Here is a 15,534-nt window from a genome sequence, read left to right on the forward strand (position 1 = left end):
ATTAGAATTGGCCTTTTGTTTGCAGTTACCCGTTGACTTTTTGGTTGTCTAAAGGGGAGAGGGCTATCATAATAGCCAAATCATAAACATAAAAGTTTCATTGTTAAGCAAAGCTTTTATTCTGAGCTGCTGCGGCGCTCTCTTTCTCTGCAATCATGAGTGTCTCAGTCAAAAAAAGCTCTTTTATGGAAATTTTTGTTGAGATTTAATCGAGTATTGAGTTTGCAAGATTGTTTCAATATCTTTCAAGAATTTCTGTATAAATATATGAAGAAACTTTAAGACAATTTCAGTTTGTTTGAAGTTGTGCTCATTGTTTGTTCAATAAAACTACTCAAAGGTAATTTGGGCTATTGAATTGGCAGTGAATTTTAAAATATACCTATGAGAAATTAAATTTAAAACAAAAAATATTGGTGTTGTGAAGTGTTTTTCGTATGATACTTTAAAGAAGTGACTTAGGTTTGAAGCCGTTTTAAATTGAACTTTGATATTAAAAGATTTTGGACATTTGTGTGTGATGGGAAAAATATTGTCACGAAATGTGTGAGATGAAGAAAGGTGTTAATAAGTACAAAAAAGAAGAAAAAATATTTATTTAAAAATTTATTTATTTGAAAATACGATAGCCAGTCCTAATAGGTTGTTCATTTTTCGAATAGAAACGCAACCTTTAAACAAAAAAAAAAAAAACTCCATAACACATAGAATAATCGAATATATTAACTGTGGGAACTTTTTCAATTTTTGTTAATTAATTTAGTTTTAAGTTAATTATAACAAAAAAAAAAAACGAATTAACAAACAATATTAAGGGGACAGGAAGTAAGTGAAGAGAAAGAAGCTGCCGCTTCATGCAGGTTTATTTAGAATTATACAATAATTCTGTAGCCAATAGAATGATTAAATGTTCCACTTTGAATTTGCTTCAGAGAACACTAAGATATAAAATAGTCTCTAGTTCTTCTTTTTCTTCCCACCCTTGATTGATTCGATTTATGGGAAGAATTTCTGCTATTCAAAATATCTGCAATGTTACTTTGGTATTCATATTAACTGGTATTCATATTCTATTATGTACTCATATCTCTTCTTAGATAAAGAACTTTTAAAATATCTTCTGTAAAAATAAGACCCTTCAAGATTCCTCCGAAAAAAAATAATAATTGCTGTGTTCCAGAACCTGCACTTCTACACTTTTGTCGTTCTGGAACAGATCAAATAACTCTAAATTTTTTGCACCCAAAGAAAATATGTTAAGATTTTCTTTAGGGAAGGGACCCTTCAATTATTTTCCAAAGGTTAAGATAAAAGACGTTTCTGGAGGACCTCTAACGGAATTTTATCTTTCAAATGAACCTTTATCAATTGTATTTCATCAAAGAGGTAGAATCTACAGATCAAGACTTATATATGATCATCTGTTGAAAATTGCCAGAATGCAGCCTACTTATTCCATCATTTACAATCAACAAACAATCCATTATTCATAGTCGGAGATTTCCAATATAAACGTGTATTTGTTAAACATACCTCGCCCGGTTTTGGTCTCGCCCGATTTTTGTCTTTACTTAAGTAGGATGGCAGAGGAATACAGATAGATGCATCAACGCTTGGGAACAGTGATGTCAACATTTTTAAAATGTTTTATCAACAAGTAAAATAGTATCAGTCGGATTTTCCGACAGATGTATATCCCCAGCCTTGAGTTATGATTATTCAAACTGTTGACCCTTTAGGGGGGAAGTTCCTAAGACTGATATAAATATTACAACGTGCCAGATTTGGACTATATCGACTACTTCCTTTACCTTATATGAGATATGTGAAAATGTTTGGAAAATGTGGAAGTATGCGTGAGGTAAAGGGTAACAGCGGACCGAAAGCTTCCATTTTCATACTTCATCTATCAGATCAGATAAAAATATTGATATGTGCAAAATTTGAAGGAAATCTTTGTATGCACTTTTATTCGAAATCATAAATTCCAAATTCATCGCAGATTTCTGGTTAAGAAAAATATGTAGATATAGCAAGTTGTGAAGAATCGCCGACTTGTTTCGCAAGTTATGGTAGATATAATCATTGGAAATTGTGGCCCTTAGAGGGTGAGACGTTGGCAGATATATATCTTCTCAACAGACCTTGCGTTAGCATGACAATTTGATGTGTGAAATTCGAAGAGAGTTGGATGCTTTTTTCGCTTTCTTTCATAATCTTGAACCCTATGTGGGGGAGGTACCAAAAGAAATGGTTCGATTTCTACCATCTTTATAACAGATCTTGTGTTGATGGAGATATTGTCTCCAAGTCTGAATTAAGTCGGAAGTTAATTCCGTGTATTATGACCTTCATAGATATTCAACATTTTGACCCTTTATGGGGGAGGTACCAGTAGGAGTAAACCGATATATTTCATCTTCGCACCAGACCTTGGATTAATAAAAATTTTGGGATGTGTGTAAATTGAACACAATCGGACCTTACATCATATTTTATAGGAGTTAAATTTATTAAAAATATTGATCCTTTGTGGGGGAGTACTTGATGGAGTGGACCGATATTGTCTATTTTCGAACCTAACCTAGCACTGATTCATATATTAGGATTTGCAAAGTTGAAGCAAAATGGGAGTGTCCTTTCTCTTTCTGTGCAGTGAATTATTTTCTTTGAAAATGTTGACATTTTGTATGTGAGGTACCAGGAGGAGTGGACCAATATTGCCCATCTCCGAACTCGATCTAAGTTTGACAATAATATAACGATGTACCAAGTTTGGATCAAATAGGATACTCTCTACGAGAGTTATCGTGCTGACCATCCAGCCAGACAGACGGACATCGCTAGATCGACTCTAATAGATTTGGTCCAAAGAGATCTAGGGTCTAAAACCGTTATTACGATGAGGCACGTTTTGGCCGTATCAAATGATATATACCCTCTCTAGCTATGTGGCTGAGGGTATAAAAATAAGTAGATTTTTATATGTTTTCTTGTTGCAAATCGGATGTTGTTCAGATATGAATTTTTCTACAATTTTTACAAATTTCAATATTTTCATTCAACATTTTCAGTTCCAAAATCAATTCTACCATGCTTTAATAGTTAAAGTTTGAATCAATTCGGGGTACATCCTTTGTGTTCAGTTAATGTACAAAAAACGTATATGAGATCAAAAATTGTTATTTCAATGTGGCAAATGTTTTACAGTATCAAATAATATACATCCCATGTAGTCATTGAACTGGGATTATAAAAAGGCGTCTCGACATTAATAACCTTACAATGTTTAATTGAATGGGTAGGGCTACACCTAGTTAGGTTGTTGTGCTAAATCGAGTACCACAGAGCACCAAACCATAATTAAGCTTAATCACGGTTTGAAAAATGTGCTTGTTTAAAAAAATAAATACTTGACCCCTCACGTGACATGTTTTACATGGATACACACATACACAGACTATTGTAAAATGACGGTAATGGTTAAAAACACCATTTGAAAACTAACAATTTATAACGACACAAAACTGTAATCAAGGTTATTACGCGGGTATGGAAACACGATTTGAAAAAAAGAGACAAGACAATGAAAAAAAAAAAGACACCAACAACACAACAGATATTAAAAAAGCAAACTCATAACTTTGAAAAATTACTACAGCAATGTGGAGTGATTCTCAAAAAGTAAAAAATACAAAACAACTATCTGTCAAGTAATTAGGAACACAAATTCAAATGGTCGGCCAAAAGACCGGCAATAAAACCATAGCTGGTTATTAAGTAATTTATCAAAATTTGCAGAACCGGTTCGATTTTTATTTTTTATTAATTCTACAATCATTTGAGACACAAATCTATGGAACACACGACTTGTCTATAGACACCATAAAAAAAATAAAAGATTTGCTTAGATTTAAAACATAAACGTTATCGGCAACTCATTTCCATACAGCTTCTAAGCTACCTGTGAATAGATAGACAGACGTGAGTGTTGGCGTACTTCTTTTTTGTAAACCGGTTGTTTGAAACTGGAATTTGGCGAATTGAAACATTGAACAGCAACAACGTCGGAGTGTGTGTCTGTTTTTGTTCCATTTATTAAACACCGCAAATGTCATTTTCTTTTGAAAGGCCAATTTTAATTGATTTCATGTCGTAGCAATATGTTATGTATGTAAATTACATAGAATTTATAGGAAATGTTTTAAGGTTTGAACAGAACTTTCATATTTTTTAAAAGAACGTTTATGTCTGAAGCTGATTTAATAAGGAAATAATGAGACAGTTAAGGCCGCGTTGCTGAATATTTATTATTTCAAAGTAATTCATTGATAATAGAAAAATAATTAACTTCAACAAGTCAGCCGGGCCGAAATTTGAATACCCTCCACCATTTGTAAAAAAATTAGAAATTTTCAAAAAAATAAAATCCGTTAAAAACAATCCGGTGAATAATGTAACTGAAATCATCCAAATACCGAATATAAGGAGTTACCGTTATTTTGGGGTAATACGAAGACCTGGACCTGCATAAAAAATTTTCTGTCACAGGCTGTAGTACCTATTTGGAACTTTAAATGTAAATTTCAAACAATTTCGGTGTATAATGTCGCTAAAATCATCAAAATACCGTATATCGGGAGATATAGTTATATGGGGACTCTACGAAGACGTAGACCTGCACAGACAATTTTCTGTCATAGGCCTTCTGCTACTCCTCCCACAAAGGGTCAAAATTCTGAATATCTATGAAGCTCTTAAGACGCGAAATTAACATCCGAATCCTTTCAGACTTGGCACTTTGCAATATTTCCATCAACACAAGATTTGCTATGGTAGAGATCGGACTATTTCTTCTGGTATATCCCCCACCAAGGGTGAAAGTTTTGTATAAACTAAACGAGTATAAAATCCGAAAAAAGCATCCGGTTTTCTTCATTTTTCACCCACCCCATTACTTCTACTAACACAAAATATGCTGTGAAGATATCGGTCCACTCCTTCTAGTACCTCCCCCACAAAGGGTAAAACATTTTGAATATCAATGAAGCTTATAAAACGCAAAATGAACATTCAATTCCATTCAGATTTGGTACATCTCAATATTTCCATCAGGATCTGTTGTAAAGATAGGAGAGATCGGACCATTTCTTCTGGTACCTTCCATACATAGGGTTCAAGATTTTGAAAAACAAAACGCTCAAAGAAAGCGAAATAAGCATCCAACTCTGATCTGTGGTGAAGATAATATATATCCGCGAACCCCTTTGGTACCTCACCCACAAAGGGTCACAACTTTAAATGCTTTTATCTGTCATATCTGTCGAAACCAGTCAGAGATTCTTTATTTCTCTCAATCAGAAACCTGAGATAAATATAGAATTTATGACTTGGCATGAAATTGGATAGAAATGTTCGATGTTCTTGTAATTTTTTCCATATCAATATTTTTTCGGTATAAGATGAAAAAAAATATTTCGGTCAACTATATCTGGTACCTCACGCACCTTTTCTAAAAACTATCACATATCTTATGTGAAGTGAAGGAAGTAGACGATGAATTCCAAACAAGACACGACAAATTTTTTTTTATCATATTTATTTAGGTTCGACACGAAATAGACAATATAGGCTCAATCCTTCGGAACCTACTCCATAGATGGTCAACAATTTGAATAATCGTAACAGAAGTTAAAATCTATTTAAATAATCGACTGATACTTTTTAACTTGTTTTTTTATTAATATTAAATATTAAATAACAAATTTAATAACAAAGAACAATATTAATAATAATAATTATAATTAGTTGGCATTACGACGAGAATCTTCTATTTCTGTCTCTCAAAACATTATTATTAAATAATCTATTGTTTTCTTTTTTTTTTTTGGAATATAATTAAGCCTCCGGCTGAATAAGAAGATGGCCACAACAATCAGACAATAAGATAGACAGACAGGAAAGCGTGTTATGTTAATTTTTGCGTGGGATCTTTATTTCGTGACGTATAGACAATGGAAAATTATCTATGTCTTAAGTTCGGCTTTATGTATAAAAACTACATGGCGTATCGATTGAATGATTTTTGTTTCGTTTTTTTTTCTATTTTCAAATTAATCAACAGTTCAAGGTGAACACAACAGATGTGAGTTTGATAAATGATATGAAATTGAGTTGAACATAAAACTAATGGCATTTAAAGGTAATGCAAATTCGATTTAGGTTCATAAACCAAACTTCTAATGGGGGGTAATAAAAGTAGGAAATGTGAACACAAGTTGTTTTACGTTTAGTTTTAAGCGGCTATAATTTTCTACAAAGAGATAGGACGGACAAAAAGCATAGAACACAAACATATTGATATTTCCGTATATTCAAATTAAATGGGTCTGCATGGTTTTTAATTAGGGACAATAACCTGTTTCTTTATAGATACTCCTTGCTTGATTTCTGAGCCAAAATGAAGTTTGAATAACCTTTCGAAGCGGTTCCAACAACATACATGTTTAAATGAATAGACACCCAATTAACAATTACTTTAAGACACAAAACAGAAACATGTTCCACCTTATTGCTACCAAAAAAAAAAAAAACAACAACAATTATATGGCAAAAAATGCATATTGCAATTTGGTCAAGACTGTGTAGCTTTTATTTTTTTTGTTAAGCCAAGGTTAAACGTTTCTCATGCCAATGCAACAATGCGATAAAGACAACGCCAACAACAACAACCCAATACATATGAGAAAAGAAAACTTGTAAATAAATTTAAATTTTAAATTGCAAACAATGAATTAAAAACAAACATTACACGCGACACCTGAAACGACATGTTTTATGTGTCTCCTATCTATCTACATTGAAAACCTGTTAATTTGCATATCAATTTTACAGATCTCTTTGAAAATGTTTCGCTTTCTTGTTATTGCCTGCTGTTTGGCTGCCCCTGCCTTTGGCTATTCCACAGGTGCCCCCAAAGAAATTTGCACAAATGGCTTGACACCCGAACATCATGTTGAACCCCAATCCTCGGCTGTACCCTATTTCTTCTCAGCTGACAGTGCAGTAAAGGCTGGCGATAAGCTTACCGTCAAGTTGGGTGGTGATGAATTCTTGGGCTTTGCCATTCAAGTCCAGGATTCTAACAAGAAACCCATTGGTTCCTTCAAGGTTGTCGAATCAAATAAATCACAAACTCTCACCTGCTCCAAGGCTGATGTAAGTATTATCAAAAACAAACAATCATTGCAATTGTAATTCATTATTCCCTTTTCCCTTGTAGGACACTTTGACCCATGTCAAAATCGACAAGAAAAACATTCCCAACAGTCTGCAATTCCAGTGGGTTGCTCCGGCCGATTTTAAGGGCAAGGCTAAACTGGTTGGTACTGTGGCCAAAAATGGTGCCACCTATTGGATTGGCAAAGTACTTAAGGAAATTGAAGTCCAATAATTTATTTTCTATTTTTGAATTTTTAACACAAAAGCAAATTTAATTCAAAAAAACAAGTATTTTGTTATAAAAATTTATGTGATAAATTTTAAGATTTCTTTTTTAATTTGAAATACATTTTTTTAATTTTAAAATAAACACTAAACCTAACTTGTTGGCAACAAACCTTTGGATAATGGGACCTGGATCAGATTAAACGATGGAAACTAGGTCTAAAACCTCATGGGTAAATTGTATTATTCTCTGGAACAATGGTCATGCTACTTTTAGGGCAGAGTATAAAAAATTACAATACCAAGTTTAAATAATTAAAAAGATTTTTATTTTCAACAAAACAATTTTAATGCATAATGCACCTAATCGGAAAAATACAAGTCTTTTTATGTATACTAACTTTGGTCATTTTCTTCCTTTATTTCATTCTTTTGAATACTCTTATTCGGATTGTATTGGTCGATCCATGAATTCAAAAATTTACTGTACTCTCTTTTACTTTTGCATAGAATAACCAAACTAGAGGGACGACAGCCATGCTGTTTTAATTCTTCCATTCGTTGTTTTGTCGTTTCCAAGCTATGGCATAAAATCCTTGGAACTTGGGCAATTTCATGACGTGTAAACTTCGCTTCATTAAGAAGATAATCCAGGACTTCTTTTATTTTTGTCATACGGACTTTTTTTACCTGTGGATGTTTGTTCATAATACACATTGCTTCTTCGGCATTGAAGCCCAAACGGTCACCAATGTATTCAGCGGGTGTGCGATCACCAAGAATTTCCAAGTCATCTAAAGAAATTTGTAGGGATCTATAAAAAGAAAGGTGATTAAAATATGAACCTTTTATCATGTTTTTAAGCGGTTACTTTTGCAATATTGATTCCGGACATCTGACCATCCATGGCATTATCTTATCCTTCTTGGCTGATATGGCCCTCTTGAGACGCATCTCCACTGAACGTGGAGCATAGCGAAATGCCCATAGATCTTTGAGGATATTTTTAGATTCTACATTGTATTTGAGCATTAATTCCAAATTGGTTTTAAACATATGTAGGGGCATTTCTAAAACAAACAAACGTTTGGCCAGATATTTGTTTACCAAACTTGCCGGTACATGTAATTTGTCGGCTATATAATAAACACGATTTCCAAAGGTTACAAGATCCGCCTCATTGTTCATACTTGTGGCCAAGCGACGCAAACGGGATAAATGTAAACGTAAGAATGGCACAAAGTCATTGATGTCACGAAAACCACGCAAGGACTTGAGTATGGAAATTTTCTCTACCAAACTTCCTAAAGAAAAATATTATTAATGTTTTTATTTACTTAAGCATTAACTTCTATAGTTACCTTTTTCCAAAGTTATAATCCAGGGATATTCCACAAATTGTTTCCTTGTAACCCCCTCCGCCATGAGGATGTCCAATGTGAGCAGCAATGATTTCTTGCGATAATTCTTTGCAACTTGCGGATCTTCCATAATCTGTTGCATTTCCTTGTCACTAAAGCGAAAACGTGTACGTATTGATTCCATCAGAGCCCGGGATGATTGTGACCTTTCATATTCCGGCTTGTAGGGTACAATATATTCACCATCACCCTCTGAGGAGGAATTGTTTGGTAGTGTCTCTGTTTTATGCAAAACAAAAGATGAGGAGAGGGAACGTTGCGAAGAAGCCTTGGTTATGTGGGCATGCCATTGACATTGCCGGGGTTTTATGGCGGGTGTTATTACCAAGGCTCTCTCAAAAGATATTAGAAAATTTCTCCACATTTTTTGGTTCTATCGAGTAGCCTCGATATAGCTGTCTCGGAAGTTTTATCCTGGGATTTGGAGTTAATTCCCGAAATTCCTGACCTTAGTTGCGTTTAATTATATTATCAGTTCAATAATGGAACAAAAAGTGAACTAGTTCTGTAAAGGCATAATTGAACAGCTGTTCTCATAAATCAGTGAAGCTGTGTCTGTTCATTTTGACAGTACGATTTGCTCTGTAGAAGAAGAAGTACATATGAGGAATTTTGTCTGGCTTAAGTCATCAACTGGAGATTAGCATGACCTAGTTCAATTTCGCCCCATAATTTAAACTAGGCCGCTCTTAATACTGTGAACATAGAATAACTTTCATTTGAAATATGACGAGGTCGAGTAAGACGAAGTAAGGTTATGCCACAGATGGTTACAATTTTTAAAAGGATTAACTGTCAAGTGATACAGGATCTATCGATATCGGAATATATAGTCTTACCTTCTCAACAGAAATCCAATCTTTGAAAATAAAGAGCACCGTATCCTCGATTTTATTCAAACTCGACAAAGTCCATTGCGAAAATGGACAATATCGGTACCAACCCCATATAGGTTCAAAATGTTTAAATAATATTTCTCCAGAACTCTGAAATTATTGCCTGATTTTCTTCCAACTATGCACATCTCAAAATTCGTTCCAATATAAGGTATGAAAATGCATATATCGATCTGGATTCCTCTGCAAAGGTTCATAATTTTCCTGCCAACCATATGCCTGGCCTAGACATATTTCTTTTAGCAATATGCCGTAATTCCCTCCATTCGCCCTCTTTTGCAGCATTTTTGAGTAAACAGACATTATCTAATACAATTTGCTAACATTTTTACCACATACCGAGTAAACAGACAGGCCTTGTGCAACATACATCAATCATCAATCCTCTCTCATTCTCTTTCTGTCAACTCTCTGGCGCCTTTTTTCAGTTGTGATAGATTTTGCTTGTTTTCTAGTTGGAAATCGAAGTTACTGTTGATTTAATTAATTTTTATAGACAAATTGTGCTTAAATTGAATTATTCTTAGTGAGAAAATATGTGTTGTGTGTTCTGTGAATAAAATCGTATATTGTGAAATTAAAAACTCAATGGAAAACGACCAACCAAGAAGACTAAGCTTGTAACGTTCATGTAAGTAGCAAATAGTGCAAATTCATTGTCTCAAAAGCAAAGGAAGTTATAGCAGTTGCCTAATCAGGCATCAAGTCACTATGGATTGTGTTTTTTATTTTATTTTGTAAAGTGTCTGAGATTTGGGATGAACATTTAATTTTTAAAATGAAGTAGGAGTTTAAGTAGCATCTTTTTTCATGCTTCTATGATTATTTTCTTGTTATGAGCATGCACGTTTTCAAATTGTCCTCAAACGGCCAATTTCAAAAATGATCATGTTTAGGGGCGCTTCTAGTTAGTTTAAGTGACGGCATTCACAATAGTGGTTATCATGGTGACAGTGCTCAAATGCAGGGGAATTTTTGTTAATTTCACGGCTGTGATCAAAATGTCTAAAATTGTGAATTAAAATAATGAATGAAAATAATGAATTAATTAATTATGAAAACTTAAATTAAAATTTTGGCAACAAAAGTGGTAGTGTTTTTTGTGGTCCTTACGCGATCTGCTTTATGAATTTTGGTTTTTTACATTTCGTCTAAATCTAAAATAAATGACGAACTACGTTATTGTGATTGAAATCACATTAAAAATGTAAACAAAATTTTGAGTTCCTTTGGTCACCTTATTGCGCCGCAGTAATCAGCTGTGTGTGTTTTGCATGAGAACAAGCCGGGGACAGGAGTCAATCAACCAACATAACAAAGGGAAACGCTGGATAAAAACACAATTCTTTCCAAGGCACATCTGTAAAATGGCCCAGGAATTATGTTCTCCCCTACATTGCAATGTTTGTCTAATGTTGCAAGCCCATCAAAAAGTCTCGGAAACCGGAAAATCTAGCCAATTACTAAACTGTTCCGGTTGCCAAATGGTTAGATACTGCACAAGACAACATCAAAAACTTGATTGGGCATTACATCGTGAGTTTTGCCAAGCCATACAGGCTATCAAGAAGACACTGAGTATTTCCCACCCACTGCGAGTGTCCGGAGCAAATCCAAAGACCAAGGATGATATGGAAAAAACAATAATTCAATTGAAATATTTACTAAGAAATGCCTTGGAGCGGCCACTGCAGTATCACGAGGAGGAGTTAAGTTCATTTCCCATCTTCTGCCCCGTATGTTACAGTTTTAAAAACATCAATGTTTTGTGTTCGGATTGTCAAAATCAAGTCTACTGTTCGGAAGAGCATTTAATGCAACATCGGGAGGAGCATTCAAAGGAGTGTGGTTTACTAAAGCTATATTATACACCCTACAAAACATTGATGGGAAAGGAAATGCAATTGGAGATAGTGCGAAAACTGGATAATTTTCAAAATGTGGATTTGTTTGGAATGTTTGAAACCTGTTTCGATTATAAATTGCCACAGGATCCCACGAAATCTTTGACAGACTATCAAATATTTTCATATGCGGCAGATTTTAGTTGCATGGCCAGCATATGCTATAGCCTTGGTCACATGAACATGCCAGCCTACCAAAAGAAACACATGAGCCTCTTTATTATTGGAGCCTCCTTTGAGGCAGTGCTTTGGTTCCGGGAAATCCATTGTAAATTATTTTTCCAGCAATTTGAACAGATTACAAATTTAGAATTGCATTTCATAGGGCCGGAGACTGTGGAGCAGCGTGAAAAGATTCTGGAATTTAAATTTTTGGTAGGTATTTCTTTTGACACCACATTCCCCCAATCGTATTTTATCAATTTTAATTCATTTAAAGGGCAAACAAAGACAAGTGCAATATCATTGCTTTACGGGACTGTTCCAGAACTATTGCCGTTTGTGCAAAGTCCAGCCCATGCTGTTGGTGGCCTTTAATTGTGGCTTTTCAGAATTCTCCAGACGCTACAATACCCTGCCGCATTTTGAGAAAGCCAGCCATGAGAAACTGTCCTGCAAACAAGACACATGGTCCGGTGCCATTGGGGATATGTTGCAATATGATTGCCCCATTATGTTTACATCTTTTACCAAACAAGAATCTCAATTTGATTTTGCTGCATTTGAAACGGTGGCCAAAAGTCAACAAATGAAAATTGAAATTGAACGTTTATTTAAGGTATCGAAGAATCCCTTTCGCGATTTACGTCCCTTGCGACAATGGTATGCCGGGGATGAGGAGAGTATATACTATCGCAATGGTTATATACAGGTGATTAAAACGAATAAATTTGCATAGGGTTTGTTAGGCAGAGGGGAATGGATTGAAATTAATTTTAGTTTTTAAGTTTATTTATCGAAGAAGTTTGTTATGTTTTTTGTACGTTTTACTATTCACAAGAGAATAAGAATATTTAATAAGACCTAAGTATATATTCGAAAGTTAAGGAAGTATATATTCGAAAGTTAAGGAAATGACTGGATTTATTTAAGTTTTTTTATAGTATCAATCATTGAAAATTAGAGTATGTTTTTTAGTAATAAAAATAAAGTATAGTTTTAATCATTGAAAGTGCTTTGACGTCGTTCTATTTCATCTTGTCGCAAATAGCTGTGGCTTGCGCGGACGAATGTGACCCCTATAATCTTGGGGTAGTTAGTGGTCGGTATTAAATTTCAGCTGTGTTCTCATCTCCGCAGACCATTTGGTAAAGAGAGGTGTGGCCGTTGATTTCGTGGCGGAGGTTTTCATATTCCTCGCGTGGAAGTATGCGGCAAGCTTCGCAAGATAGGGGTTCAAACTTTCACATATGTAATCGACCACTGGGCCCGACGCCATGATCGTACAATTATCCGCATACGTTACGATCTGTATGCCGTCTGGAGGGCGAAAGGTAGAGGTTAAACAGTTCCGGAGATATCACCCCACCTTGGGGAACTCCCTGTTTCACTCCACGGGCTTTGGACTTCTTGTTCGGGAAATCCACGTACGACTAGCGCCCACCCACAGTTTAGTTGATTATCTAACGTTTCCAACTTAGCCGGAGGGTAGTTCTTTGCACGTCCTCAAACGTTGTGGCATGACAGGCCGTAACAAATGCCTTTGATAGATCTAGGGCTACCAACACATGGCTTGTTCTGGATCAATCCTCTACTTATATGTGTGGAAATGGCATGTAATGCTGTTGTGGTAATAAGTTGTGGACGGAATCCGTGCTGATTGTTGGCAACTGAATAGCTTCCTATATTTTTGGGGAGGGGTAAAGCCTGAGAGTCTTAGCTACTGGCGACAAAAGCGAAATCGGCCTAGAATCGGTCTTAGCTACTGGCGACGAAAGCAAAATTTGCCTTTGCTGACATTCTTAACTGACTTCAGTAGCGGGACCACCCGACCCATTTTCCAGGCTTCGGGAACTATTTGAGTAGCTAGCGAAAGGTTGCAAACTTTCGATAAGTACTCAACTCCCGGCGTATCCAGTTATTTCAGCATTACCATTGAGATTCTGTCTTGGCGCAATGCTTTGGATGACTTTGCGTTCCGGATGATATCTGCACCATCACTGATCGTAAACTGTGATGGTTCCTCCTGAGGGAGAAGATATATGATGCAACATCGTACTCTTCGCTTCGCCCTGTCGCTCTCGGGGTGCTTTACAAATTGTCAATTAACATACTCAGCGGATCAGTCTCCGTTACGTCATTACATGTGACTGACGTCCTATCATCCTAAATTGATTGTGTGCTTTTTCGCTCGTGGGTAACTCAACTCAACAGTGTTTAAAACCGTGGAAATTCACCTTCGTTGATCAGAAACTTGTTATATGTCCCGTAGGGACATGCATTTTTGATTTTCAAGACATAGACAATCATGAAAAAACCTATAAGAAAATCCTTTGACTGGTTATCCTGGATTTTTTATACATTACCATTCCAATCCTTAGGTCTTTAGAGTCAAACAAAATGTCAATATTTTTTTTTTTATTTCATAAATAATTTATTCATTTGTTTATTTAATAAATACGATTTATAATATATAGTTTGTGTATATATCGCCGGTCTGTCTTGTTTTGATTGAAGATTTATTTTGTAACACCAATAAAAATAAGTACACAGTTATTAACATACATATATTTTCGACTCTCAACATTTTTTTTAAACAATACATATAGGCATCTTTTTCGAAGCTCTTAAGATAGAGTTTACAAAATTACAGATTAACAACAAAATAAATAAAAAAACAAGGTATTTGTGAATGAAGTTATGAATTGATGAATTCAGTCTATAGAGGAAAGAGACATTTCTTAGGTAGTATAGATTAAGACAGGTTAAATCAGCAGGATGACAAGCCGCCAATACATCCTTCTCAGGTCTTCGGCATCTTAAGATTTAACCTAACCTTTGGTATATTTTGTATAGTTTGTGGCATGAACTCATATGATGTCTTAATAAAAAGAAACTACTTGAATTTGTGATAAATGTACTATGCTTGAATTTAAAATAACTTAATTTCTAACTCAATAATAGGACTAATAATTTAAAGCACTCTTGTGGAAAATCATTAACATTTTGTCTTAAATCTAAACTTGTGCCTTGTGTCTTTAATGCGAAATAAATACAATACATTATTCAATAACGTCGCCTTTTTTCATTATATCTTTGGTTCCCACAATTCTTCTCACTTGTTGGGGGCTATAGAAAAAATCTATGATTTGTAAATAATTTCTAAACAAAATTGTACTCCGTTTTGTGTGCACCTTAAAGTTGCCTATGCCAAAAAGCGTTTTATTTTTTGCTCCTCTTAATGTTCTCCATGAGGCCCTTTAATCCCTTAAGGCCTTACGCCTTTCCCAGGCCACTTGCATGGACCAAATACTCAAGGGTCTCATATAACCAATCGAACGATAACGTTTTTCACCATAAAAAGCCTCAGGAGTTTCAAAATTCATGCCACACTTCTCGGAAATTGTCTCATAAAGACCGCCCGCAGTTTTGAAACCTTCCTCGAACATACCCTCCTGTATCATGGTGGCGGCCAAGGCAAATGTAACACCCGGCCAAACTTCTTCCGATTGTATGCTGCTGGTGTCCACATGACCTGGCTTTTCGGGATCAGAATTGGCAATGAAACCATTGGCAGCCCCAATGTTGCCATTGTGGAAACCCATGACATTATTTTTATAGATTTCCTTCAATGCTGAACGTACATTTTCCTTGGGATAGATCTGTAAATAGGGAAACATTTTTTAAATATTGTTTTATTTCCAAAAC

General features: G+C 35.1%; 4 protein-coding genes across 5 annotated transcripts in view; 2 read left to right on the plus strand and 2 right to left on the minus strand.

Annotated features, from left to right (window-relative positions):
- Positions 1-184: 184 nt before the first annotated feature.
- On the plus strand, positions 185-7,603 carry LOC101890337 (defense protein l(2)34Fc). Its single transcript, XM_005188264.4, has 3 exons — positions 185-340; positions 6,895-7,218; positions 7,283-7,603. The coding sequence occupies exons 2-3, from the start codon at positions 6,907-6,909 to the stop codon at positions 7,451-7,453; spliced, it is 483 nt and encodes a 160-aa protein (XP_005188321.1). The 5' UTR covers positions 185-340; positions 6,895-6,906; the 3' UTR covers positions 7,454-7,603.
- A 202-nt stretch (positions 7,604-7,805) lies between these two features.
- LOC101890506 (transcription termination factor, mitochondrial) lies at positions 7,806-9,356 on the minus strand. The gene is made up of 3 exons (XM_005188265.4): positions 8,808-9,356; positions 8,318-8,750; positions 7,806-8,260 (listed from the first exon to the last, which is right to left on the minus strand). Exons 1-3 carry the CDS (start codon positions 9,229-9,231, stop codon positions 7,843-7,845), a joined length of 1,275 nt encoding a protein of 424 aa, XP_005188322.1. The 5' UTR covers positions 9,232-9,356; the 3' UTR covers positions 7,806-7,842.
- Positions 9,357-11,014: 1,658 nt separating this feature from the next.
- On the plus strand, positions 11,015-12,716 carry LOC101892122 (uncharacterized). Its single transcript, XM_005188273.4, has 2 exons — positions 11,015-12,042; positions 12,107-12,716. Exons 1-2 carry the CDS (start codon positions 11,038-11,040, stop codon positions 12,563-12,565), a joined length of 1,464 nt encoding a protein of 487 aa, XP_005188330.2. The 5' UTR covers positions 11,015-11,037; the 3' UTR covers positions 12,566-12,716.
- Positions 12,717-14,368: 1,652 nt separating this feature from the next.
- LOC101890677 (non-lysosomal glucosylceramidase) overlaps positions 14,369-15,534 on the minus strand; it is a 36,006-nt gene continuing 34,840 nt past the window's right edge. For both annotated transcript variants that reach the window (XM_011296178.3, XM_005188266.4), the window contains exon 10: positions 14,369-15,488. In XM_011296178.3, the coding sequence (XP_011294480.1) occupies positions 15,087-15,488 (402 nt within the window). In that variant the 3' untranslated portion in view covers positions 14,369-15,086. The remainder of the gene's footprint in view (positions 15,489-15,534) is intronic.

The sequence above is a fragment of the Musca domestica genome, unplaced genomic scaffold, assembly GCF_030504385.1.
Source record: "Musca domestica strain aabys unplaced genomic scaffold, Musca_domestica.polishedcontigs.V.1.1 32, whole genome shotgun sequence".
NCBI lineage: Eukaryota > Metazoa > Arthropoda > Insecta > Diptera > Muscidae > Musca > Musca domestica.